The sequence below is a fragment of the Gallus gallus genome, chromosome 2 (genome assembly GCF_016699485.2).
Source record: "Gallus gallus isolate bGalGal1 chromosome 2, bGalGal1.mat.broiler.GRCg7b, whole genome shotgun sequence".
NCBI lineage: Eukaryota > Metazoa > Chordata > Aves > Galliformes > Phasianidae > Gallus > Gallus gallus.
In genome coordinates this window covers 64,799,467-64,826,869 of record NC_052533.1, presented here as the reverse complement: position 1 = coordinate 64,826,869, position 27,403 = coordinate 64,799,467, and the positions used below count along the sequence as shown (strand labels likewise).

General features: G+C 42.1%; 1 protein-coding gene across 6 annotated transcripts in view; it reads right to left on the bottom strand.

Annotated features, from left to right (window-relative positions):
* Positions 1-9,297: 9,297 nt before the first annotated feature.
* Positions 9,298-27,403, bottom strand: part of F13A1 (coagulation factor XIII A chain) — a 155,716-nt gene continuing 137,610 nt past the window's right edge. For 5 of the 6 annotated variants that reach the window (XM_046918034.1, XM_046918045.1, XM_046918054.1 and 2 more), the window contains 7 exons: positions 25,238-25,341; positions 24,364-24,452; positions 22,802-22,955; positions 21,937-22,224; positions 17,864-18,024; positions 15,225-15,361; positions 9,298-11,481 (listed from right to left, as the gene is read on the bottom strand). In XM_046918034.1, the coding sequence (XP_046773990.1) occupies positions 11,337-11,481; positions 15,225-15,361; positions 17,864-18,024; positions 21,937-22,224; positions 22,802-22,955; positions 24,364-24,452; positions 25,238-25,341 (1,078 nt within the window). In that variant the 3' untranslated portion in view covers positions 9,298-11,336. The remainder of the gene's footprint in view (positions 11,482-15,224; positions 15,362-17,863; positions 18,025-21,936; positions 22,225-22,801; positions 22,956-24,363; positions 24,453-25,237; positions 25,342-27,403) is intronic. The other variant, NM_204685.2, reaches the window with a different exon arrangement.

Sequence of the window (27,403 nt, the reverse complement as noted above, 5' to 3'; positions counted from 1 at the left end):
TTTTCAGATGGCAGAGAAACATTTTCCAGAAAAAAACCCTAGCCTTCCTGTAGTGTCTCAGTTGGAACTTGCAAAGTCACGATTCAGTTTTGAAAATCTCAACTGTTTACATTTGCAGACCACTAGGTATAAAGAACTACATTTTATTAACATTTCCAGAAGAAATCAATGAATATATTGCAGAGAATTATGATCCCAATGAGGAAATAAGCTGTGAGAGAAGAGGAATGGTTAATACTCAAGGAGTTTTTCTCAGAAAAATACCATTGCCATTAATAGGAAAGCATGAGGAAAAGCAATATGTAACTAAGGACGTGAATGAGTTGTCTGGCTTAGGGGAGAAGGTAGAGGAGAATTGTTTTTTAAAAAGTTATTTTTAAAACATAAGCAGGTCTTTAAAACACTGGTGAGCAGTCTGCACAGTACATTCACTAGCACAGGGAATTCAGCAAATCAGCAGTGACCCCAAAGTGCTCCATCCCAGGTGACAACTCTCATGCAAGGGGTATATTAGGGTACCTCTGGGACTGCAAGTAGAGATTGGACAGGAGCCTCTGCAACAAGTGCATTGTAGTAAAAGAGGAAGAATGATCAGCAAAGCTCATGGTATAGACTGGAGTTAACAGAATAAATTGAACCCTGCTGTTGGTGATCAGATCCTGGTACTGCTCACATGAAGACCTAGCCTAATCATTGCCATGATTTAGATAATTTCTTAGCAATAGCACTTGAACAACCCTTCACTTGTTCATGAAAGATGAAGAAACATAGGGCACAGACATGTCCTGGGTGACCCTGCTTGAACAGAGGGGTTTGGACCAGATGTCCTCCAGAGGTACCTTTGACCATTTTTATGTCAACAATCCCTATATGTGTTAATATTTCAAAAATCAGTATGTCAGTTTAAAAGGAAAACTATTGGTAATTCTTTATAATCGATATTAACTAAAGTGACTGACAAAGGCTGTAGAAAAGCACGAAGGCTGTTGCAATAGAAGGAAACAAGCTTTCATGGAGGTATAGCTGTGGCTAATTTTGAATGAAAGGCATCGAACCTTACTGGCCGATCGTGTAGAGTGCTGAAAAAGTTGTGCCAACATGTTGCTCCAGATCACTCTGAGCCACACAGGTCACTCTGAGCCACTCACTCATGGTTTAGTGAGAACTATTGGTGATGGGTGAATGGTTGGACTGGGTGATACTGTGGGTCTTTTCCAACCTTGGTGATTCTATGATTCTCTGATTCACTCTGGAGCAGCCTTCAGTGCAGCACGGCAATTTAGGGGACTTACAAATGTGTAAGGGAGGAAAGGTGTTTCCCTGGATGACACAGAAGTAAAAATTTTCATTTCTGATGGAGGAAGAAAACTTGGCTGGAGTATGAAGATGTTTCACTCCCATTGTGACAAGCCAAGATAATGTGAGGTACTCAAATTTCTGAGTCAAATATGACACCGCAGCATGTTGAGTTCAGTGTTTGCACTAGCATTAAGCTAAATTTATCAAAGACTCATTTAGGAAATAAGCATCTAATTTTGGCTAATTAAAAGTGGATCTCTGCTGTAATCAGATGGTACTTCTTAGTCAATAAACAGCATAGAGCCAGACCAAGACCTGCTGTAAGCTGCTCCAACTCTAACACCACAGCTGCTTTTGGTGTTACATTCAGACATCCTTACGATGCAACAAAACTTAGTTAACAGTTTTTCTTTTAAAATCTGGCACATTATAAATGCTCTTATATATGCCCTTATAAATGTATTTTGTCCTCAGAAGGGCCAAATACTTTCATTGAAACCAACTGGAGCTGAGCACATTTTACTCAGTACCTTTCAGAAACAGCCTCGTACCACTCTGCAAAGGACACTTCCTGGAGGCTGTGGCTCACTTTGTCCCAGATGAAAAACATTGATCCACACTAGCAAGAATGACAGCTGCAACACCAGAGAATGGAAGACAGAGAATGAGGATACCCAACAATCAGCATTTTGGATTTGCAATTTTTTGTTTGTTTGTTTGTTTTTTTTTGCAATTTTCGATCACAAAAGAGAATGAGAACTACTGTAACCTAGACATACATTGGCAATGTTCCTCAAAATTCCTGAAGCAGAAGAAATAAATGAGGAAGAGGAGAGTCAATAACATGTTCTGATCATTTGGTATTCTTGGATGTTTCTTAATTTTTATTTTCAAGAGACAGAGAGGGATGCCCAAAGCCCAATCTCCCTCTCTTCCCTTATTGCCGTGGTGGGTGTTTATGGCCAAGTGGAGAGAAATGGATTTTCTGATCTCAGCTGGCACATGGATTTGCCAAACTTAGTTCAGTTGCATCCCAGCCTCAGCAACTTTGAAACCCAGGCTTCGACTCCATCAAGCTGGCTTTCTGTAGCACCCCAGCCCCAATCCAGTCAGTTTGCTGTGGGGTTGAGGGTCTGACCACCTCTGGACTCCATTACATATGCACATCCAGACTGCATGAGTTCAGCAGCCCTGTCACTGATGACTTTCTGTGGATCACCAATGTCTTAAATGGATGTGTCTTAAAACCCTGATCCTACTGGAAGAGAAAAATGTCACAGAAAATGTCACCTGTGTCACAACCATCTGGATACATAAAAATCGATGAGTAAATCAATATAATAAAAAATAAGAACTTGATGGTGAGGTTCTTGTGAAGTTAGGTATTGCAGTAGCCCATTGTTTCAGCCACTATTACCCCACCCAAGCAGAATGGGACACCCCATGGATGCTCATGCAGACAGCCCATCCTGTGTGCATGCTGCCATAGATGTTCAAGGCTAAAAGGAGGATCTCACTTCCAGAAAAGTGCTCACAGATACCCCATGCCTTCGTCAGGATTTCTGCCTTCTTCCTTTCACCTCTGTGACAATCCCTCCTTCTGCTTTTTGTGGGCACTGCGAAACGTTTGAAATTTCTGCCCTAAATTCAGCCAGGCCAAGAAGTGGGGAGGGAGCTCAGGAGCACCACATGCTCTGACTTTCCCTGCTCCTCCACCTGCTGGCTCTTCAAACACTGCTCAGAGGGCAGTCACTCTTTCTTCACAGGCTTTCTGTTGCACTCCTCCCAGAAGAGTCCAAATACTTCACAGGCATTCATGACCACACCTTCCCTGTATGTTCTACGTCCCACAGAGTGGTGAGAAGTCAAAAGTTACCTCCAAAATCGGGATGCTCAATTAACAGTGTATTTTTGAGAGGAGTTAGATTTCCCGTTGCGCTTTATGGCTGCAGTGTGTGACCCTCATTAACTTCTCCCACAGCGATGAGTACGCTGCCTCTGCAAACAGGAACCCCATGCCTGCAATCTGTCATCCAGAGCCACAAACATCTCATCAGTCATCCCAGCTGGAGTCACCAGCCCACTGCTAGAGGACCATGGTGCCAGAAGGAGCGCGCAGCCGAAACTGTCATTGCCTTCATCTTGTTCTGCTAATCCTGTCCCCTGCCTACTACATTTTCTCCCACTCCTACAGGAGATGGGATGGAAAGGCAGCAGGCAGGAGCTGCACTCACTTTCCCATCCTCCTTCCTGCTCCACTCATTCTGGACAATGGAAAGGCTACTGTGGGGGAAGAAAAAAAAAAGAAGGGTGTTGATTGGTACATACAGATGTCACAACAGCACTGCAAAGTGGGTGGCTTAACATCAGCTGTGCACTCCTGTTTCTGAGCACTTGATTTTAGGATCTGCTCATTTGTCCTGTGTAGACCTAGCAAGTGTAGGCGAATACCTAGGACAGGAAAACTCCTCAGCCTCTCTTTACGTGCTTGGACCTGCCAGCTCAGAACTGCAGCCGTGCACAGAACAGGCAGAACCAGGGGGAATCCAGCTGCTACAGTATTGGAAAGACTGCACATTTAGCTTACGTCTGAACAGGCAACATGTGGCCCATCAGAACCATCATTTTAGTCTGTGGGAGTCCAACCTGTGGGTTTGTCAGGGTTGCACTGAGTGAAGAGGAGTTGTCTTGGGCTGCATGTATAGAGTTAACATATGTAACTAACAAATCTTATTTTTAATACATATTTATTAAAACATCTTTGGAAATAGTTGTTCACAAGTGTATGTATTGCCAAAAATGATGACGTGAATGAAGTGTGACTGTGAAGTGAGGGATACTTCTCTCTACTTCAGCTCCTGGCTTGTTTTTCAGCATCTATTTTCTAGGCATGAATTTGATGTAAATGAGAAGACATACAGCCTGAACAATCTGCATTGGTTGAAACTCCCTTCAAAATACCACCTTTTTCAAAGCCCTTCAGTTCCAATGCTTGGCCTGTGCTGAACGTACCTCCAAGGCAGCAGAGAAGCCAGAAGGCTGCTGGGTGATGTGAACATGATGGGATCAGCCTGGGATCAACCCATACCTCCTCCATCAGTGCATGATGTGCCAGCTGTCCAGATGGGAGGCTACCACTGCTATGGGTTGTTAGGAGCAGGGAGAATATCTTTCCCAAAGCTCACAGTTCAGCTTGGAAAAAGCACAGGTAATTGTGTTTCTGTCAAGCATTAATAGTGTCAAGTTATTTGGGACAGTAGGAGATAAACAGATGTGAGCATTGTGACCAAGGTAGATAAGTGAAATGGAACACTTCTCCTCTTCATACTCAGATTTTTCCATGAGATCTTAGCTCATTCTTTCTGCAAATCCTGCAGATGGCTGCCTTTTGTAATTGCATAAGATCTGATTCAAGATCTGATCAAGCAGCATCCTATTTGACAAACCAACCCACTAAGTAAACCGCGCAGTAGCGCTCTGCTCAACGGGTACCCGTTGAGTTCTCATCAGTTTCTCTGACACTGTAATAACGCCAGATCAGAAGCAGAAATTATACAACCTGTTATGGGAGATCCCAAACATGGCTCTGCTTCACTATTAATAGCGAAGTAGCCTCAGGGTCATGTTGAAGATATAGATTAGGGATGGAGAGAGCTGTGGGAAACATGATGCAGAGAGAAGAAGCTGGTATATTGTCTGCATGAGTAAGGTGTCAAAGTACTGCAGGGATGAGTGCGGTGTCTGTACCTGGTCCATTGGCTCACTGGATTTAAAGAGGTCAGACTAATGAAAGGCTGAACAAACTACATGCTCTGTCCCTCTCAAAAAAGGGACGTCTTATATTAGCATCCTGATGCTACAGCTTCACTAGAAAGACAGTGACAAGACACTTCAAATTTACTTTCTTACAGTCCTGACCCCTCACAGTGTGAAGTCTGCTTTTTTCTTTCCCTTTTTTCCTTTAAATGATGGCTTTTCTCATTTGCCTAACCTCACGGTTTCAGTTGTAACCACAGTTGGATGCAAGTTAATTTGCAGTTTGATGATGGCACTTCCCCAGTGCTAAGCATCTCTGAACACAAAGGCATTTTTTTTCCTTGGGCACTAGTAATGCTGATGAGACCAACATAGCTTTGGGAGTAGGGTTTATTACTTAAAAGCTCTTCCAGAGCTGGCTGGTTGGAATACATTGTTTTGTAATGCAAAAAAACTGTGATTACCTTACTTAACCAGCTGAAAGACAGAAAATAATTCACCAGCATGTCACACTGGGGTTTATAATGACCCTCTGCAAAGCTTATCTTACTATATGAAAATGGTTTCCTATAAACTAAACTGTTTAGGCAGCAGGGGCTTTGAAACTCCATCTTCATAACAGTACCTAAATTAGCTCAAGTTGTTTGCTATATAAAGGACAACAAACCCAACAAACTTAGTGGTACTTTAAGCAAACAGCAGAGTAAACTTCCACAGCTGCCAGTGGGATTTGGAACCAGTTTACATCAGCACTGGTGTACACTGCATTTGGTTAACAGGAGGGAAGTTCCCAACAGCTGCATCGTGGTACAGACAGGCACAGGTACAGCCAGATTACCGTAAAGATGCCCTCAATGATCAAACTGTACTAGAACATGTCACACCACAGGACAGCACCAGGATGTCCCGTTGATTAGAAACTGGATTTGTGGGAGAGTGGGGACTTTTCTTTAACACTATGACATCTGAAGGTGCATTACGGAGTACAGTCTATTGGGGCTTCCTATGGAGTGAGCAGTGGTGGTACTTCTGGGCCAGTACATCTACACAAGGAAATATCAAAGGCTTCAGCACCCTCAGACTGAATCGCATGTATAGAACTTGGCCACGTGGTTGTCACAGATGCTGATCTCCTGGCTGTTTTACTAATGAACCTGGGTCCCAGCAGACCAGTATTCTCCTCGTACAGGTAGGCTATTCACTCATTAGCACTTCCTTTCAAAATACAGATGTTTAAAACAGATGTTCTGTATTTTTTTCAATGGTATTAAAAATGACATGATACTGGAAGAAGTACAGAGGAGAGATACAAGAACAATCACAGGTCTGAACAGTTTCCATGAAAAAAGTGACAAAGGTAGACCTCCTAAGTCTGAAAAAGATTTGTCAGTTGGGAGGAGTCATAGACAGAGGTCTAAAAATTACAGACAGCATGCAGGAGAGTTGGGTTTTCCCTGACTCTTTCATTACCAGAGCTATGCGGTGTCAAAAGAGGTAAGAGAACCAGGTTCAAAGCAAATGTGAGATCTTTCATCATATCTGCTGGTGGTACTAAAGGTACAAAACATGCAGAGATAAAAATGCATTTATGCCCTATAAGGATGCTACCTCAGCATAAGCAGAGCAACTGTATCTGCAATGCCACCCAATGTTGCTGCAGTTTTCACTATGTCAGATGTTTCCTACTTCTCATGTTCAGGTGTGTCATGGTCCATTTGGATCTCTCAAATTTACAGGACAACAGTGCAAGCATCCCCTGTATCGCAGCAGAAGCACAAACCCCCAGCTGCTGAATCTGCTTCAAAAGCTTTTGGGTAAGCTGGCGTATTTATACATTCCAGCATGAAAGTTTGGTCTGCACCATTTCCATAATGAAGTGGATTCTGAAGAAGTGCCGACAATTAATACAGGAATATGGCAGCAGGACACAGCAAACTGCAGGTGATGGTGGCTGCATAGTGACCTTTAGATCTTCCTGTCCATCACACTCTGCCCATACGTTGCTCTTGCTTTGACCTAGTGGCACTGCTCCCTGCATACCTCAGGCCTTAACAAGAGCTGTGTGTTAGTCAAAACCTGAGACTCCAAGCCACATTCTGTGTTTCCCGTACCCATGTGATCTTCCAGCCTTGCAGTCAAGCTTGGTCCTGAGCCTGGCCATAGGCATGCAGATTTATCTGAGCAGGGGATGATTCCCCATGCTGGTAGCCCTTGCTCCAGTGACCACCAGGAGGCTTGCCTTCTGCCACCACTGCCACACGCTCCTGTCACTTCCATGTCCTCGGGGAAACAGCCTTGGGGCCTTTCTCTTACAGCTTTCTCCCTCATCACCCACCATGATGCCCCAGGAATCTCCATTCTGAATAACTTTTGGCCATATTTTCCCTTTTCAGCATTTCAGCATTCAGTTCTTCAACTCATCTTCAACTCAGATCTTTTCAATTTTGCCATTAAGCAAGAGTCAAACCCTCTCATCTACATGCCAAAAAACCCTGGATTCTTTCAGGCACTGTCTTCCAGTACAGGTGCTACTCCAATGTATATTTCTCTAGTAAACATGCTGTGTCCTGGCTTGGTACCAGCTAGCAGGCCAGCTCCAATACAAATGAAAATCCCTCTCCCTCTAACAACACTCATGGTATGCTTTGACTTTCCTCTTTCAGAATAGGGCTATTAATTTTGCCTTGAACAAGCTGAAATACATTTCCCACCCCATTTTGACCTAGTCATCTTCCTCCATCACACAACCACTCAGAAGCCAACACCAACAGCCTTCTCCACAAGAAAAACAAAGGTAGACATAAAGGAGCGGTATATAAGGCGCCAGAAAGAGAAAAGGGTGGAAGGAAGCTGTCACCCATTCAGCAGAGCACTTTATTAATTAGTTTCAGTTCAAACTAATTATCACTGGCAGAACTAGTCATGAGCCAATGCTTAGTCACATTTTTCTGATTCTTTTCCACAAATAAGATCTGTCATTGCTTGTGAAAGGTCACAGCTTGCTGATAAGCTAACAACATGGGCACTGGGACTTGTCAGGATTTGTCTGTGATTTGTTTAGCTGTAAGAGCAATTATCTAATGACCTGATGTCTATTACTGATTTCGTTTTAGGTTCTGCTTTGCTTTCTAATATTACATGGTGAAATGTTTATTTTTACATGTACATTTGGTAACCAATATACAGGAACAGCAGGTAGCTATTCTGTGGAGAATAAGCTACTTCTGAGCCTAAAACAATGCAGTACAAAGGCTCACTACATGGGATGATAACAGGAGCCAACAGGACGATGCTGGAAGCCCCAGGATGCAAGATAGCTCCCAGTAGTTAACTACTGGCCATCACAGGAGTACAACCTGGGCAGAGACAACAAGGGAGAACAAACTAGTAACTAGTGTAAGTAAAATGCATCACGTATAGTAAATTCAGATCCACTATGGGTCTGTGTACCAATGAATTAAGAAAAATATGTAGGATGTTATTAGTACACATGCTCAAATGACATTGGGTGGATCACAAGGTGAGAAGCAAAAGGCCTGATTATCATTTTCTATGCAAATATATGGTATTATCAGAGCACTCCCTGCATCTTCAGTCAGATTTTCTCATTTAACAACCCGTGCACAGTGGGTGAGTACTTGGAATCCTAGAGACCATCAGTCTTCTGTCCTTAAGTTTCTGTAAGCAGATCTGTACAGCACTGCCAAGAGCTGCTGACATCCCTGGCCTCCTTCACAGCCATCACTGAACGTCTCTTTGCTCCCATATACCCCTCTGCAAAATATCTATTAAATGATTTCCTGTTTTCCAGTGAGTATTACTCAGTTTAATGGCTGATAGTAAAGTGCCTTAGAATATTTACCTGAGAGAAAGGCACTATAGAAGTGGGAGGCAGGTAAGATTTCATTCGGAGAACATAGGCCTCTTAATGAGTTCTGACATGTTAAAGCAATTTCCAGGAGAAATCAGTGATTCTTTGTTAGCATAGCTATGTGCTCACCTTCTCCAATGCATTAGGTAGACAGTTGTTAGAAAGAAAAACAAAGGCAAACAGTCAAACAGCCTGTAAATGTGCTTTTTTTTTTCTGAAAAAAAAGGCAAGACTTCCTCCCCAGCACCAGAAGGCACCTTTATCAGTATGGCTAGGAGGCAAATTTTTCAGCTTATACTTAAGATGCAGCAAGTGGTGTCTGTAGTGCTGCAACATGGAAGAAGCAATTGATCAAAACACAGGACACACAATGTGAGTGCAATCAGATATACTTTATTGTAAATTCCTATTACATTGTAGTAATAAAAGATTAGAATGGAAAGCAGGTTTATAGACAAGAGCAAAAAATGGATAATTGTATTAGATGATGTAGACTCCAGTAAGACTGCTTAATTATTTAACAGAGATGGTCGCTGTGCATTTACAACATACTGTTCTGTCCCTTGTGCCCCAGAGGACTTCTCTGGGAGACTTTGACATTGCAGAGTGTACAATGCAGTCCCATAAGCTGTACAAAATGAGTGTGTCACCATGTCTGAAGCAAAAGCCCCAAAGGGTTTGGTGTTCCAGAATCCAGGGTTACTCACTGAACAGGTGAGGTGGTGTGGTGTGAATCTCTGCTTTGCTCCACATACTTCAGCAAAAGGGCAACCTGCATTTCTCCCCTCCTGGACTTACTTATTTTTAACAACTGGTCACCAGTTTTGCAGGAAGCCATGTGCAGCAAAAAGGGGAGCAGAAGGTAAATCGTCTCCCCTGCTCTCTTGATAATGAGACCACAAAATGACATGGCACAGTAAAGCCACAGTGTTTAATGAGCATGAGGTTCCTTTTAACCTCTTGGGAAACTGTTATCTCACCTGTGCTGTTAGTATGGTATGTGCTCTTACCCACTGTGGCTAGCAGAGAGTGGACACAGCTGGGCATGGGACTGTGGCATGTGCATTTTTGCCTTGTGTGGAAAAAGGTCCTGAGAAGGATTTCAGGAGGGATGAGAAACAACCACACACACACACGGCTTGCTCCCCTAGCACATGGGAGTCTATGGCTCAGAATGATTCTACGAAGTGGAGTGTGAACCACAGACTCAGAGCACCCTTCAGGCTGGAAAGACTTCAAGGGAGGATCAAGGCCTTGGGAGGCCTCACTGCACCTCACAGAGGAACATTCTGCAAGCAAGGCAGGAAGCTGACCAGCTTGCAGAGTTTTTGAACCTCAGGATGCATGTTTATTCCTGTAAGCTGAGCTTCTGTTCCTCAACCTTCCCAGGGTTGTCTATGTAACAGGGCCTGATTTTGTAGAGGCCGTGATTTCTTGGGACTCTTGGGCACAGTTCACATGGGATGTTTGTTAGGCTTGTGGGCTGGTAGGGTACTCCTCACTCTGCTTTCCTTTGCCCCATGTGCCAGGTGGCAGAGCCTGGACTGCTTCGGGCAGCAAGCTCCCCAGAACACACACACATGAGAAATGGGTAGAGAAGAAACAGCAGAGAAGAATGGAGAACACACCATATGAAAGAGACATGACCAGAAAATGCAAGATTGGTGTCACAAAGTCCGAGCAGAAGCATGAAAAGCTACGAATTTTCATCAATCAAACAAAAGGAATAGTATATTACCAGCACATGGGATGGGATGAAGGCATGAAGCAAAAAAGAGACTACAAATGGGTGCATGGACACATGAAAAAACGAGGGGAAAAGCACAGTGAAGTGGCAAGTGAGAACTGAGAGCTGGGAATATTCAGGAGATATCAAACCCTAAGAAGTGCTTCCAGCAAAGCGTGCTCTCCATTAACTAAAATTATAACACTGTAAGATAAAGCAGTCCTGTTAGCTAGAAATACCTGTTTTTATTGCAGCCTGAACGATCTACCATAAGGTTGTGTAATTCACTCTAAGAATTTATAACACTGGCTTCTTCCTTTTTTTCTTTTCAGTGAAATATCAGGCCTTAATTAAAACTAAAGTTCAGACTACTTTGGTGAATGGAGCCTTTTGGATTCCCTTGCAGCACTACTGCAAAAGACCATAAATACAAGTGAACTACAGCAATAATATGGCCTAGAATTGCCTTTGATTACGTGTATCTAATTTTGAATCATTCCCCATACAGATTTCTTTTTATGCTCTCCCCTCTGTCGCCATTTACTTTTCCTTATTGAATTTAGTGGAACTCAAAGATGATCAAAATAGCAAAAAGCAGATTTCTACCACTGTCTCTTTTTCCTCCTCTAATGTGGTATTTTGCAACATGAGAGCAAAATGAAAGGATGAAGATGGCACCTTGCTTCATGGTTTCTGAACCTGGATATTCAGCTCACCATACACGTGCCTCAAAGCATCACAGTTCAGGCTTGCAATCAGCTTTCGTAACCCTGGTCGTTTTGGGATACATTTTACGTCCCAGATCAAGGTAGACATTGCTGGGATTTGCCTGTAGGAAAAAAGGAAAGTAACGGCATAGTCATCAGTCAGACAACATTCTCAACCTGATCCAAAATCAGAGAAATGGAAAGTGGACAGTATAACATGTCCAGATCTTTTTATGTTTCACCCATTCTCGTAAGTGTCCTATAAATTATTTCCTCCACTTTCCATTCCTCTCAGCTCTAGCTCTGTCAAAGCCTTTTCTAGCCCTTCCTCGAGGCTGATTCTAAATTTCCAAAATGAATCAGGTTTCCTCTGCCTCCTGCCAATTTCCTCTCATGACCACTTTCAGAATGAACTTCTTTATAGCCAACATATATTTTTTTCTACTTTATATTTCCATTTCACATGTGTACTAGAGGCCACGTTTGGTGATTCCTTAAATGCTTAAATAACCTCTCACTATCCCCATGTGAGCCTGGCAGTGCTGATGAGCTGCCACAAACACAACATCAGGAGATCCCTTCAATGATCCCCACTTCAGATGACTTCTTTGTGTCCACACAAGTAAGTTGAAGTGCTTTTGTGAGTCCTGCTGTTGGTATTACTTACGTTACACATATTATTATTATGTTACACATGACTACTCATAACCCATAGTATAAACCAAACGTATTCCGTGCTGCTCCTGATTTTCAATTAAAATGCACAGAGAGCCTTGAAAATTAATATGTGTTTTCTCAATTCTTTCACTACCTTCTCTGTACAGATATTGAAGGCTGATATTGATTGATTGATTATGTTAGGGGGATGTCAGGATATAGCTGTGTTAAGGAAACCAAAGGAGGAGGTGGCATAGCAAGGAGCTATTTATAAAAATGAATGCTATTTTTTCTCAGCTTTAAGAGGACTATGAATTGAGACAGCGTTCTCATCTCACATGGGTATGGTACTCTGTAAGTAGCTGAATAAAGCAATAATAAAGTCAGCTTGAACTTTAGTCAGGGTTGCAAACTCTCATCTGGAAGGATTTAGCTATTAGATGTCATGTCCTATGCCAGAATCAGCACGCGCTGGCTGCCCAGGCTTAGCACAAGTTGTGACAAGACAAGAAACCTTATTAACATCAAATGAGGTAGCTGAGGATCCTCCCACCTGATTATTGTTCTAGTGCAAGTCTGTTTCTGCAAGAATAAGAGCCATTCTAGCTCCTTACCCGTTAGCTTGAGTATTTCTACACAACATTGCATTACATTTTGCATATACAGTCTTAGGTACCCTGGGGCATACACCCAGTTTTAGAAAAGAAGCAGCAGAGGAAGCTCACATTTTTAGTGTGAGCATGTGCAGACTGATTCCAGTGAGTGCCTTCCTTCTTTTTATCTTTGTTCTTAATGAGAGATGCTCTATTCCCCTCAGCTGTGTCATCAAATGCCCACTAAAATGGCAGCATGATAAAGCGATGACTTCAACTGCAGTACGAGGTTAAATACTATTTTTACTTTGGAAGTTATGTGAACGATCTCCAAGGGATGATCTGTACAGAAAGTGATGAAGACACTGTACAAGCCTCCCGTGCAGCAAGGTTCGGTCTACTTTGAGGTGCACCTGGGGGACAGCTTCTCTGAGGATGAAGGTTCTCAGACCACTTCTTCACAGTGTCCCTGTGAGAGGGCACAGTGCTATCATCTCTGATTTATACTGCTATTATCTCTGCATACATATGTACATATATTTGCAGGAAGACAACAGCTGTGCTGGGAAACCAGACCCACTTTGTCCTGTTTCTCTACTGTCTGACAAATAAAACAACTTACTTCCCTCTACAAATGCTAATGCTAGCTGAGCTCTGATACGTAGAAACACCCTAAGTGACTTACAAGCTAGCATGAATGTGTGCTTGGCTAAAATCCTTTTAACGATATCCATCACTGCCTGGTTAGTTCTCATCTGTCGTACAAAGACTATGCCTCATGTAGGCACTGCTGCTGCCAAAGGCTTTTCCATAAGTAATGTTCTTCATCTGCCTCCAGCTAATAGTGAAATATCACTTGTGAATAATGAAGGCAGAAGCCCCCATGCCACTCATTCCAGTAATAATGTTGTATCAACTGGATCACACATACCTGTTTTGTGGAGTGACCCATATGATACAGAAGAGCTATGTTAAAAATACCGTGAGGTCAAAAGTCTCATCCCCACAAACAATCGCTAAAGACAAGTTCCATTTGTGACAGTTGCTGATGGATGTGGAAGAAGTGGAAGGAGAGGGAAGGCCCAGAATAGGTTTAATTCCCTTAGCAAGTGTAGTAAAGCCACCCCAATCCGATTTTCCTGAGAGAGAATTCAGTGATGAATGGTTCTGTGTAATATGCTGAGCCATCACACACAGGAGCCATTTATCACTCTGAATGCATGGAGGCAAATGTGATTATTATTTAAATAAACTACAACTGCTCCCTGCTCTGTCCTCTGTGTGTATAACCTGCAGCCTTCATTCATCTAAGAGAAGTTAAATCACAGATTTTAAAATGACTAAGCTGATCCATTTCCATTTCTAAATGATGCCAAGGGCACTACTGCAAAGGGGAAAACATGGTGACTTGAGGGAAAATGACGTCTGTTCTGTGAGTCATGCTTCTCCCTAACTCCTGTGCCTTTGATGTACCTGACAACTCCTGCATCCTTGAAGGTGAGAACAGCCCACTGCATCTTTTGGAACAGGAAGGGTGCAGAACAACAGGGGGGCTGGAACAGCTGGGCAGCAAGGAGGGCTACTGCTGCAACCTGTGTAACTCCTGTGGACTGTGCTGAGTCATGTTCAGCAGCATCTGTGACATACCACGTGCACAAAGCAAGCACAGTATGCCCTCTCACAGTCATTTTTCTGTCCAGCACCACTCTGGAGACTGGTTTTGATCTCTTTATTCCTGGCCCAGGTGCCATCAGGCTCAGACCTCCCCTACTGGCTGCAGATAATACTGACAAATTATGCAGCTGCTGAAGCACAGGCAATTTTTCAAACTCCTTTTGCACAAACCTGGAGACGATCAGCACAGGTAATGATAGATAGCATCACTTTGGCTGTCCAAGAATAAGCAATGACTGCAAAATTTTCCAAGGATTCCAGTTATATATCCTGGAACCGGTTAATGACAATCTTATAGCACTAAACTCAAATGGAAAGAGGGTTCAGAAAAGTACTTGCTCATGTAGAAGCACTCCCATATCAGTGTGAAGCAGAGCTGTGTATAATGAAGGCCACTGAAGCCTTTCCTTTTCTGCAGGCTCAGGAAGAAGTGCTCGTGTACCCACCACAGCTATCCCAGCAGGCTCTACTGCATCCAGCACGTATTTTGTGTCTTGACATTAAGCTTGTAAAGATCATCTGAGATATGTGAACATCTTGTATAATCATGACTAACATGAGTGAAGAAAAGCCCTTTTTGAAGAGCAGCACCGGACTTGATTTGCACGTACTGAGTGAGTGGCAGTAAACACCTCATGTGTCAGATAAATCTGTCTTCCAGTGATAGCAACTCAAAGGTGCTATTGTCAAGCACTAAGAATTATGTAATGCAGTGAAAGAGTAGACTTCATCTGTATGAGCAGCTACCTCCAGCCACAACACTGTTCTCCAACGCTGGTGCTGAACAGATGAAATGTTACCACAGTCCCCCTTTGGCTCCCCTCTGTACTGATTTTTAAAGTAAAAAGAGTGTCTGAATTACTCAGCTCTGCATTAGTTACGTGCCCCTTGTAAGCTGCCTCCCATGAGCAAGAAGGTGGCCGTTGTGTTTGCTTCCATACCTGAACTCCTTTTTCATTGTCCTCAGCACACCGGGGCCCTCGAGGCGGAGTGTGGCATTCTCCAGGGTTTGTTTCAGAGGGTTGGTGAACTCCACAACCACAGACATTTCTCTGTCAACGACCATCTGGCCTTTAGTCTGAAGAACAAAGTAAGGATAAAGCTTTGCAAGCTCGTAATAATAAAATGCCCCACAGTGAACTCCATAGGGTTAAATACACAGCACCTGTAAGGAAAGAGAGAGGGGGAAATGGAGCATGTAGCAGAAGAACACAAAGCAGAGAGTCTAGCCAGAAGAAAACAGTTGGATGGGCCCATAGACTCTACCACTACAGATTTTTCTACCCATTTTTTTCTACCCATGATGGGTTAACAGGTAGAAATTCCTCATTTCTGCAGGAAAAGTAGAAATCTGCTTGCACAGTCCTGGACCTGAGGTCCAAGTGGGGGAGAAATTGGATAAACATGAGCATTCTCCCTAATTCTACCCCTTCCCCAGGCTCCCTGCCAGCCCTCAAGTGCGTGGCTCCAGCAGGGTTTTCATTTTACAACTGGTAGATGACAGCTGGTCCACTAAAGATTTGAAAGGGCTTTGAGAAAGGTAGCTAAGAAAAAGAAGTAACTTCTAAGTAAAACTGAAATGCTGTGATGGAGTCTGCAGTCCTCCTGCAAATAGTTAAGGATTCTGGCAGTTATAAAAAGCTGGAAAGACTCTGGTCTAAGGGATCACTCCACGACAAATACCAATATATTGACTGGGATAACAGATGAGACACTTATATCTAAGTGCTCAATTAGCATTTAGCCACCTGAATTAGCAAAAAAAGTGGCATATTCAGAAGTCCTAGCCCGATTTAGAGGCCTTATGTCCTCCTTATTTCAATTGCCCATTCAGATGTTTGAAGATCATTGATACATGAGGGAGTTCAAAATCGTCCTGAATTCCCACACATGCAACTGAGATCATGACCTGTATTTGCCAAGATTACTTTTGTAATCTGGTGTCAAGCTAAATTAGAATAAAATGCAATTTCCTCTACGGTTAACTCTGACAGTCTCCTTAGACAACCAGAGAAAGATCAAAGGTGTATCCAAAGATGTGAAAAGAAAGAAGTTCTTCATTCTTCTCCTTTACTTTCCTATTAAGAACTCCAGTTTGACAAACATGTTCAATGAAGAAATCTGACGAAAACGAGGGAGATAGCTTCCTCAGATTTCTTAAAAAAGCAATACAGCAAAGTTTCCTAAAAAAATACATCCATACGCATGCATATACAAGCATGCTTATAAAAATTCAGCTGTTAAAACTTCATCTTATATTTACATATTAAAAAGAAGTAGAGAGGAGACAAACCCAGTTTTACTAGAAGATGTGGTTATTGGGCAACAGCATATCCCATACACTAATCATCCTTCATAGGAGGGAGGATAAACGTTTTGAAGCTGAAACTGGGGAACCTGTATAAGATGTTCCGTTCAAATATTGAATTGAAAGAACTCTATTTTTAAGATAAACACTACTTCAAATACCCATTTTGTCTATCTCATCTCTGGAATGCTCAATTAAAAAAAATGCAATTTGAAAATAATAATATTCTTATCAGATCACTTCTGAAACAGAGAGATTATTTTTGCAAACTTTACTATAGTCTTGACCTACATAATTAAAAAAAAACAACAAAACTTTATTCTTTTTTCCTGTGGAAGGCTGCTGTGTCATATTATTACATATATTATTATATGAAAACTTGAACAAATAAACATAGGGAGAAAAAGGGTCTATAAACATAGATTTCTTCCAAGATATGGAATTTTAGGGAGCTACAGCCATGTTTATGTGAAGCTTCCTGAACAGGTGCTCTGACTTTTTGTTCTTATTTTTTGCTATTAGGAAAAAACAGATCCAAATGGCATCACTCAAAGCAGATGAAGGCTCAGCACTTTTGAAAATGAGGCAGTTTATTTGGATGCCCAGTTATGAATTGAGAACTTCCAAACTCAGCCCTGATTTTTTGCAGTCTTGGCAATACAACATAGGGTCCATGTCCTCTCAGTCACTACACTTCTAGTTTCAGAGGTACCATGCCACCAACTGCAGAAATGTTTAAAACCCTACTGACAGTACCCTCATAGAGTGGCAACAAAGCACTACTTTGAAAGTACCGTTCCAAAGGCAGATCACCCATCCATGTTTGGAAGAAGCTTCCATAAAAAGTGCAGGAACTTTCCAAGCAAATTCACCTTAGCAATAGCGTTATTCTGTTTTTCAGCAAGAGGTCTCTGTATCACACTGCTTTAAATAGAATACTTTTGAAGTAGTTGAAGACTTGAGTGACTTGAGTGAGTAATTTCTCTTTCACTTTTTGAGCTTCTCCAGCTTTCTCATATCTTTTCTTCTCCTTCCTCCACTGAGATCACTCTAGCTCTCTACTACAGGTAATGCAGACTCGAGTGTAGGCTGCTCAGTGCAATATGTAACATATACATACACCCTCACACACTCCAATGCGTAGCTGTTCATAAGGTTCATGTTAGAGCAGAGGTCTAACATGCACACATGCACAGCTCACCATCCCAGAAGTCAATGAACAGCCCACGCACACCATGATGATAACTTCTTTCCTTCACAGCCCTGAGATACCTTTATTTTCAGGGTGGGGATTTCCAGGACCACTGCCTTCTGCATAGCCAGAACCTTCCCTGTTTCATTGATCCGTGCTGTCACAAAGAAGTGAAAAGAGGCTTGGTCCAGCAGGTCATTGAGATACTCGGCTGATGTGATCATAACATCGAAAGTATTAGCTGAGGGGAGAAACAGAAAAGAAAAAATGCATCTGAACTCTCCCATCATGTTCAATGGCATTTACATGAATACCTTGGAGAAAGCTGACCTAGCACCAAAGAATGACTTTTCTTCTATTGCCCAAACTACCTTTATTCCTTTACGTCATTATTTCCTCTCATGTTTTGCTCTCTTTGCATTTAGGTTATGAGCTCCTTGAGGTAATGGCTCGGTTTATGCATAGCCTCTGCCCCTGCCTGTCACCACAGACCCAGGACACTACTGAATGTTTCCAGGCATTACCACAAAATAAGCGAGAAGCAACACTGGCAGTAAGTAGCTGCTGGACACAAAGGTTAAAACCACTCCTGAGTGCTGCCCTTGTATACGTTTGCTTTTCCTCTTTATTCCCACACTTTCTCTGCTTCTCTTCTCCACAGAGAGATGCCACCAAGAATGCCACCAGAGCAAATGTTTAGGCGTTTACGGACTACTTGGGAGACTGCCTGCTCCCCAGGACACGTCTGGATATCTGCCTTTGTCCTGTAATGGGCTTGCATGCAACATTTAGCAAATGACTCCTCCTGTCTCCAGCATGCCCTCCAGAGAGCCTTCATGTGCTTCCTGACAATAATTATTGGAAGGAACAAGTCCCCCTGGGCTAAATGGTTGAGATGCAGGGAATCATTAATGTAACCATATTGAACTGCAATTCCCAGACCAACAATGGTGTGAGAATGTGATGCAGAGAGGCAGATCTGCTAACTGACCAAGCGGAATATATAGATCTGGAGATCTTGCCTTTAAAAAAATTCATTACAACCTAAGTAAACATATCAAGATCTCCCATCTGTTAACTATAATTATTATTGTTATTCATTATTTGTATCATATTTGTGACATACAGGCTACACACTCAAATAATTTAACTCAATTGGGTAAACACATTTACCCCTTTTCACACTTTTGATCTGCTCATATCAAAACCAGGTCCCTGATTTGGTTTCAGAGTTATTTCCTCGGTAACCACCTGACCTGGCCTTACCAGGCCAGCCTCAAATTTATTTGATGTGCTCCCCACCTCCTTCTCACTTTGCATCTCTTTTAAAAGAAATTCCCATAATGCCCCAAATCGTAAATTATAAACGAGGCAAGGTATTTCTCATCCGTGTAAGGTAAACAAATAAGTAAATAAATAAATAACTTAGTTACAATCTCAGTCGAATTTGCTTTATAGTGGAAGGAGAGAAGAATTTTTCTGTTTAAATTTAATCACTGCAGGGAAAAGAAAGAATAATAGACTTCCATTTCCTTAGCGCTGGCTGTGCTGGTAAGTTGCCAGTACCACTTTCAGCACCCGGGAAAGCCAAGGGAGACACAAAATCAAGCTGCCTTACAGCCTTTCAAAAACAAAACAAAACAAAACAAAACAAAAACCAAAAGAAACCTAAATATAACTGAATAAAGAGCACCTTTGAAGGCTCTGGAAGGTTTAAGCTATTCAAATCCTCAAAGATGTTTTCAACCCACACAATTCCTTTAATCATTACCCTGAAAATCACGCATTCATTCACTTCCTGTTTGAATACTTAGTTTGCTTCATTCTTTTAATATCACAGTCTGGAAGAATGCTTTTGACACTTCTTTATTATACTGTAGTGTTTTATTACCTCCAGATACGTATACGCTTATGAACGCTGGCATGAATGAAGCCTACAAATTGTGCTTGAGTGCCTCAGGAGGTATCCCACTACTATACCTCTGACAGACTGTGCTCACACAGCTGCAAATGATTACTCTGCCTCCCTTCACACTGCCCATCTGCTCCTCAGACATGATTCCTGCCTGCATGTATACTCCTTTCCAGGGAAAAGGCAAAAGGATTTACGTTCAAGTTTTAGGTAGTACCTTCAGAGAAGACATAACTTGTGACAGTTGGGGTTTTTTTGTCCTGTTATTGGACAAAGTGCTCTACAAGTTGTGACTGTAGTTTAATGGTGAGCTAATTGCCACATTGAAAAGTGGTAAAACCTTAAAACAGGTTGCCTTGACCAGAGGCAGTAGTGGGGACACACACTTCTTGTATACACACAAAATAAAATGAAAAAACATTTCTGTTCTCTTAGGTGCCTTTCTCCAGTCTGTGCTCTGAGGTCACAGGTCAGTTTCAAGATGCTTTTCAGAAAAAATTTACTTAGAAAAAATGAACAGTGAAGCTTGGTGATGCTTAAAACATCTCCTATTCATTTCACTTCTTGAGCAGAGGAGATAGATGAACCTCAGAACACTAGAGAATCCATATTTGGGGTGATAATAGCTTACAAAGACCTTTAGTGCAAGAGAACTTTACTGTGAGTCCTGAAAGCAAGTATGAAGCACAGCAAGAAGTATAATCAATATTTACACATCTCCTATGATATGGCTGAATTCCCTGTTATAGAAGTGGTATGGAATTTAGACTAAGCAGTTGAAATTGATCTTTTTACTGTGCCTACCCAAATCTCCAGAAGTTTTGCAGTATTTCAGATCAAATATTTAATAACTGATGCAAGGAAATTTCAAACCTCACACTGTGTTTTGATAGGTTCTGATGGAACAATTCAATGCAACCCAGACAGTCCATTTCCAGAGTCCTTGCAAATGATTTGGAGGAGTTAGAAAACAGCTGTCAGAGCTTTGTTATAGCCTGGAGGTGGAATTTTCAATAACTTTCACAATGCAGATCCTTGTAAATGGACATCTAGTTTATGGAGAATAATCAGCTCCAAATCAAAATGTGCAGTTTTAGTAAATACTAATAGTAAATAAATAAAGTGAGGAAGAAAGCATGAGGGTTGCTTCAAGACACAGTAGGAACTGTGATTCCTCAGAGGTTTCTCACTGAAATGAAACCTGGCGTCTTTGTGAAGACTCGCAGTGCCTCTTGAGCTGGGACAAGACAGAGAAGACAGGTGAGAATGCTCACATGTCAGCCAGAATTGCTGAGATCCAGGACCAGATCCATCCTATGGGCTTCCAATATCCTGCCACTCCCACTGTACTCAGCAGAGATTGCTTCTGCCCAGTAGCAGTGTCAAGAAGGCAAAATCATTGCTGTTTACTGTCTCAGTACGGAGCTCAAGCAAAGGAATTTAAGAGTCTTGACTTAGCTTGCTTCAGAGCATGTTTTCATTACTTTTTCTGAGCTGGACTCATTGACCTAAGAGCACAGGCCTGTCAGAAAAACAAGTGATTGGCAGACACTTGCTGCTGGAGAAACCAGGGCTGTGCAACCTGCTTGCTCCATAGTGCTGGAGAACGGCAGATCCTCAGCACTTACTGACTGCTTTCCAAAGGGGGCTGCCGTGGCTGACAGGACACAGGTCAGTTATGTCCAAAATAAAAAAAAAAAAAAGAGAACATTCCTCTTCCCTACTTTGGGAAGTGCAGATTCCTGTCCTCAGCTGTGTGAGCTAGGCCACCCAGAACAGTTTTGCTCATGAAAAGGTGGAGGCATGATCTCCCCACCACAGTCCAGAACGCAGAGTGAAAAGCAAGCACTACCCAGGGAAAGATAACTCACCTACCTTCAGAGTGCATTCCCAGCTGACAAATGCCCCTGCTGTATAGTAACACAGTCTAGTTATAGGTACATTTTTTAGAACACTTTAAATACACAAAGTCTGAAACACTCCATCCTCCAAAGCTGGATTTGTACTTGGAACCAATCAATCATGCAGCTCAGAGTAGGAGAGCATTATACAGGGAGCAGCAGCCTGCAGAAAACTGCCTCAGCTCTAAACGGCCCTGGTATCAGGGCTTCTTGATACCCAGTAGAGTATCCTACTCTTAGCTACTGGAATTAGCTCTTTCCATGGTTAGAGATGCTGGTGACAGTTAACGACATAAAGAAATAAGGTTAGTAGGTTTGAAAACAACCATGCGACTCTTACACAAAAGAGGTTCCAGTTTTGCACTGAAAGAATGTTTCTTGAATTCACTCTTCGTGACACCAGTATAAAAGACTATGTTGCCTGAAAGGTATGTAGTAGCAGTGTAGGAGTTGCGGCTCTTGTTCCTGAGTATTATAGTGACTTTAAAGTCACTGCCAAGGACCGCCTTTTGCACTTGCAGATCCATCTCAATATCCTTTTGTGGTTGATATGTGGTGGGTTGTGTAGTTTGTTTTTTAACACCATACATTACAGCAGTCTCCAGAGCCAGTCTTTCTTCTGCTGAGCCTAAAAATAAAAGAAAATCAAATTAAAAAGAGAATCAGGAATACTGCATTAGCCCACTCACAAAAGTGCATGATTCGCACTCTGTGGCCCTTGAAATTAATGGATGAGGACAGTGAACATTCCTGTGGTAAAGTTAATATTAAAACTTCACAACTTCCATTTGAGATGGTCTTGAGGATTGAAGCTATACCCAACAAATTAATATAGCTTAGTTAATAATAATGAAACGACACCGATTTATGCTGTGCAAACATCTGTCCTTCTCAGGCCTGGATAAGAAATGCCTAAACAACTGTATAGAAAGCTTTGAATTGCCTTGTATGCTTCAAGTTATTCCATGATGGCTTTTTATTTTCACCACAGCTTACTCAGTATGAAGCATTTCTAGTAGCAAACAAAGTTTGTGTCCCTATCAAGACATCTGCAAAGCTGCTGGAGCTAGAAATCAGAGAGTTGCAGAGAGCATGTTGGCAGCTTTCCATGAAGTGGAAGAAGTGCCAGAAGCCTGTAAATTCACAGATCAAGATCTGATTCAGGTAAACCTATGTTGGTATGGTCCCACTCTTTTTCAGGTTACCTTCTTGGAACTTGTAGTTCTCGGTAATATCTACCATATCATCATTTCCGACTCCCTTGGTCACAATCAGCTTCCCAATATGGGTTGTGTCTATTTTTTCTATCACTTGGGATCCATTTTTTCCCATTCTTGAGTAAATAATATCACTATTCACCTATAAAATCAAATGAGAAAGGATTGAGATTGAGGATTGAGAAGTAGAGAGAGCAAGGAAAGCCATTATAAGTCCTCAACCACATACTAGAATCATAGAATCACAGAATATCTTGAGTTGGAAGGGGTCCACAAGGATCATCAAGTCCAGCTTCTGGCTCCACACTCCTGGCTCCTCATAGGACCATCCAACATTCAAATCCAATGTCTGAGGCTGCCATGAGGCCTCTCCTCAGCCTCCTCTGCTCTGGGCTGAACAAACCAAGGCACCTTAGCTTCTCCTCATACATCTTTTCCTCCAGGCCCTTCACTGTCTTTGAATGCTCTCTAACACTTTGATGTCCTCTTTATGTTGTGGTACTCAGATCTGCCCCCAGTGCCAGAGGTGCAACCATACAGTATGGAGCACAGTGGGACAACCCCTTCCTTTGCCCAGTGTCAGTGCTGGGCCTGATGCACCCCCGTGATGATTGGCCCTTTGGGCTGCCAGGGCACACTGCTGGCTCCCATTTGGTTTGCTGTCAATCAGAATTCCCAGATCTCCCCCTGCATTGATTTGAAGTCCCACTACTTACATTGAAATCCCATGTTTAAAATTAGACATACTCTACAATAATGACTAGATCCATTTTACTATATGCAACTCCAGAACATCAGCCAGAGTAAACCTGAGTAGGCTACAGAAATATCATTTGGATTTGGGGAGCACAATTACACATTCCTCACACCAAAAGATTTATTCCAGAGGAGAGTGCTTCATAGATAAAACGTACTTATTCTCTTTTGTGCTAAGCTATATACAATTCAGTGTGAAAGAGACTTGCTCTACAGCTTATGCAGTTCTGGGCACAACAACTCTGGTGGGGTAAGAGGTTAAAACACCAGGCCAGGTTCCCTTGTTCCTCACAGAGATATAACCTTCTCAGATCTGCCAGTCAGACTGCCCATGTCAGCACTCCCTGACCCAAAGCAGCCAAAAGGAACATGGTGAACAATGATGTCTTTAAAATCACAGCATTAATTTTGACTGAAATAAGCAGTGAAGCCTTAACATAACCGGGTTTGCTGGCAAACCTGAGAAGGAGGTCATAGCTAACAAGAATGAGTAGCTAGAGCTGGTGACTCATTTGCCAGCATAGCTGGAATCTGGATGACCACATACTGAAATTTGATCTGAACAACTTTTTCTGCTTTCTACACTGGTGAACTGAGATGAGAGAAATCCATATCACCTATTAGAGCCATATCACACCTACATGCTTGCATGCCATAATAATAAGATTAGTCTTTGATGCAGTGAATATGTCAAATAACTTCTGAATCTACAAACTGCAGTGGAGCCCTATCTTCTGTCTCAGCTACAGTCCCACACATAATGCTCAATGCACAAAAATTTTTCAGGAACATACCTCAGCATAGACAAAAGGAGCATCAAACTGGAAACAAACATGACCATGTTTAATGGCCTGAACTGATGCTGGGCCACACCTGTACATACCTGCAGGGGAAAGAGATAAGGAGAGAAATAATCCTTGGGTTTGGTGAAACTTCTCAGTAGCTTACCGGAACTCCTAAGTGAGAACTTAAAAGCTTCATTTCTGTTGCTATCCCTCTAAACAACACAGACTCAAGCATGAAACTACCTAATGACTTGGTAACTTAATGACATCGTGAAACCCAGTGCATGTCTTAAGTGGTTGAAATGCAGTTAAAGTTGGTTTTGGTTAAAGCAGGTGGTAATTTCAGGGGGGATCAGCTAAACTGAGAAAGATCTCACTGCAAATCTGCTGAAAAATGTCTTTTTCAGCAATTCAGATTTCAGCAATTCAGAATTGCAAAATTAAAGACTGGGAAGAAACAGCAGTGGCTTTTCATGTTTTTTTCTCCTGCCTACAGCCTGCTCAGGCAGTTTAAGAAGGGCTGTAGAGAGTGGCTGATACACAATGAAAGAGAATTCATTTGATCAGGCTTCTGTACAGGTTCTTCAAAAATTTGGAAGCCATCCTTTGGCAGTGGAACTACATTTCTCATAAGCCAGGCAAGACCATCCTCATGCAGGATTTTGTGCATGTATGCCATGAGCAATGTTAAAACAAGGACTTGTTTTAGAGCTCAGAACAACTCAGGAGAAGGCCCTGAGCACAAACGAGTGTGTTTATCTGGTGTAAGGGGTTTTCACAGTCCATATGCTGACACTGGCTTAGCTACAGTCACCTCATCATTTACCACAGAAAAATTTCAAGCACTGCAAAGAGAGTTAAGGAGGACTTCAAGCAGTATTACCATCACTGGTTTCTTGGGGTGTACCATCAACAGCCTGCCATCCTCCAAAACCAACAGGAAGATCAGGTCTGGTCATCCAAGCTTCATTCCAGCAATGATAGTTCCTTAGAAAGGAGATGAGATCAGAATACTAAATTCTTGGAAAGAAGCAGAAACACCACAACAAATCTGTGACCTGTCATTGCTCCAATAACAACATCTGTCAATTTAGGGTGAAAATGTCTGCTCTTTTTAAAGAATAGATTTTAAGTCTTTTGGTTTGATGACTATTAGTTAAAACCTAAAGGCCACAATCTGTCATTATAGATCTTTGCCTGCAAGTTGAAGAAGACTTAATTCTTCTACTGTGTGCTGAATGCAAATATAACTGAGAAAAGATGCCAGTGTTTGTAGGCTATTGGGGTATATGAAGAGTTACCCACACCACAATCTCTTTCCAGCCTGATGTCCCTAACAATGGAGCTACAAGATGGCTGCAATCCTTTCCATCAGTGGAAGACATCTCCAATTCAAAATGCCCACAAAAACAAGCTTTGAATCTTCTTCAAGCCACTGAAACTTGACATGCTTTATAACTAGTAAGACTGAAGCTTTGGTACCTCTACTGAAAAGATTTCAGGATCAATTCAACAATATAGTGTGTAGCTTTGTTTTCATGGCTGAAAAAACATATGCTCAGCTGGTTCCCACGTTGGTTGAGAAAAAAGACAGGCTTGTAAGACTATCCTTATTGGGAATTTCTTGTTTCTCAGACCAGTGAGGAAGGTCACACTCCAAGAAAGTACAGCTTTCCATGAAATCCACTTATGACCATTCTGGACCAGGTGATGCCTTAGGGACTAGGACAATATCACGGGAAGATGAATTTATCAGAGATATTAATCTATGTGCTCAGGCTTGAAATGCCCTTATTTAGTTGGATGTGCAGCAAAAAGAGATAGTTCGCTCCAGAAGTAATGCCTCCTGGTTATTTCCATGGGAACTACAACAGATATAGTGAGCACAATCACACTACTTGGAAGAGCAAATTCTCATCTACAAACCACTATTTTTCAACACAGTCATCACCACTAGATGTGCATTTTCATCAGTGATGAACAAGAGCTCTTCATTTTGTGCTATGGCAATTGTGCATTGCCATCTAGAATGTGCCTTGTCTTTCACTGTTGCCACTGCAGAAACACACCACCCACTGCCTCACTGTGCCCACATCCACTGTGCTCACATAAACACTAAGCAAGCATTGATGAATGTCAATGGGTGCATTTTTTTTCTACATGGAGGAATTCAGTTCCAAATCTTTGCTTCCTATGTATTTCCATGTCAGACATCAATTTGTCAGACTGCTACTCTGCTGCCATCTGCCACACAGCAGCAAAATGTAACGAAATATTGGTGAAAAGGTTCAACCTCTACTGTCATACCACTGACATCTGCCTCTGATGTCATGGACCAACATATTAAAATAGGAAGCATTACTTTTGGGGCAGGTCAGGCACTGGATGTTTCAAATATGAGCAGACAAGATGGATCTTGTTACTTTATTCCTCTAGTGTTACCTGTGCCCAAGGGAGAGCACAAGCAAAGAAGAAAGGCCATCTAGGATGGGAGTTGCACAATAAAGACAGCAAAGCATTTGAATTTCATTACTGAAAGAAAAAAAGAGAAAGAAAGAGTAGAGAAGAGGCAGTTTTGCTTTCAAATTATACATATCCTACAGCAGAAATGAATAAAATTACATCAGCGTAGCTGCTGATATAGCCCCTAGCACACACAGTGATATTAGCAACAGGAATGGGGACTGTTAATCTCTGACCATTTCATTAATAATAGGTGAAAACCAGCCACATAGCAGAGTCAGAAGGATCTGAGGCTTGTCTAACAAGACATTTCAAAGTGGAAATGAAAGCTTGGATCAGGGTAAAACTTGTCAGTTAGGAGTGTTAATGAAGCACCACTACAGAAAAAGGAATTATTCAAGGAAAATGACGCACACTCAGAGAATTTTTGATGCTGCTGAGAGTAGTCAATGCTGAATCATGCTAACAGAGCTCACCTGAGGGCTACCTGAGGATGAGGGAGCACTTTACAGCAGGTGGGTTTTTGAAAGCTGAGAGAGACAATACCTACCCTGAAAGTCCACTTTGAATCAAACTTGGATGTGTC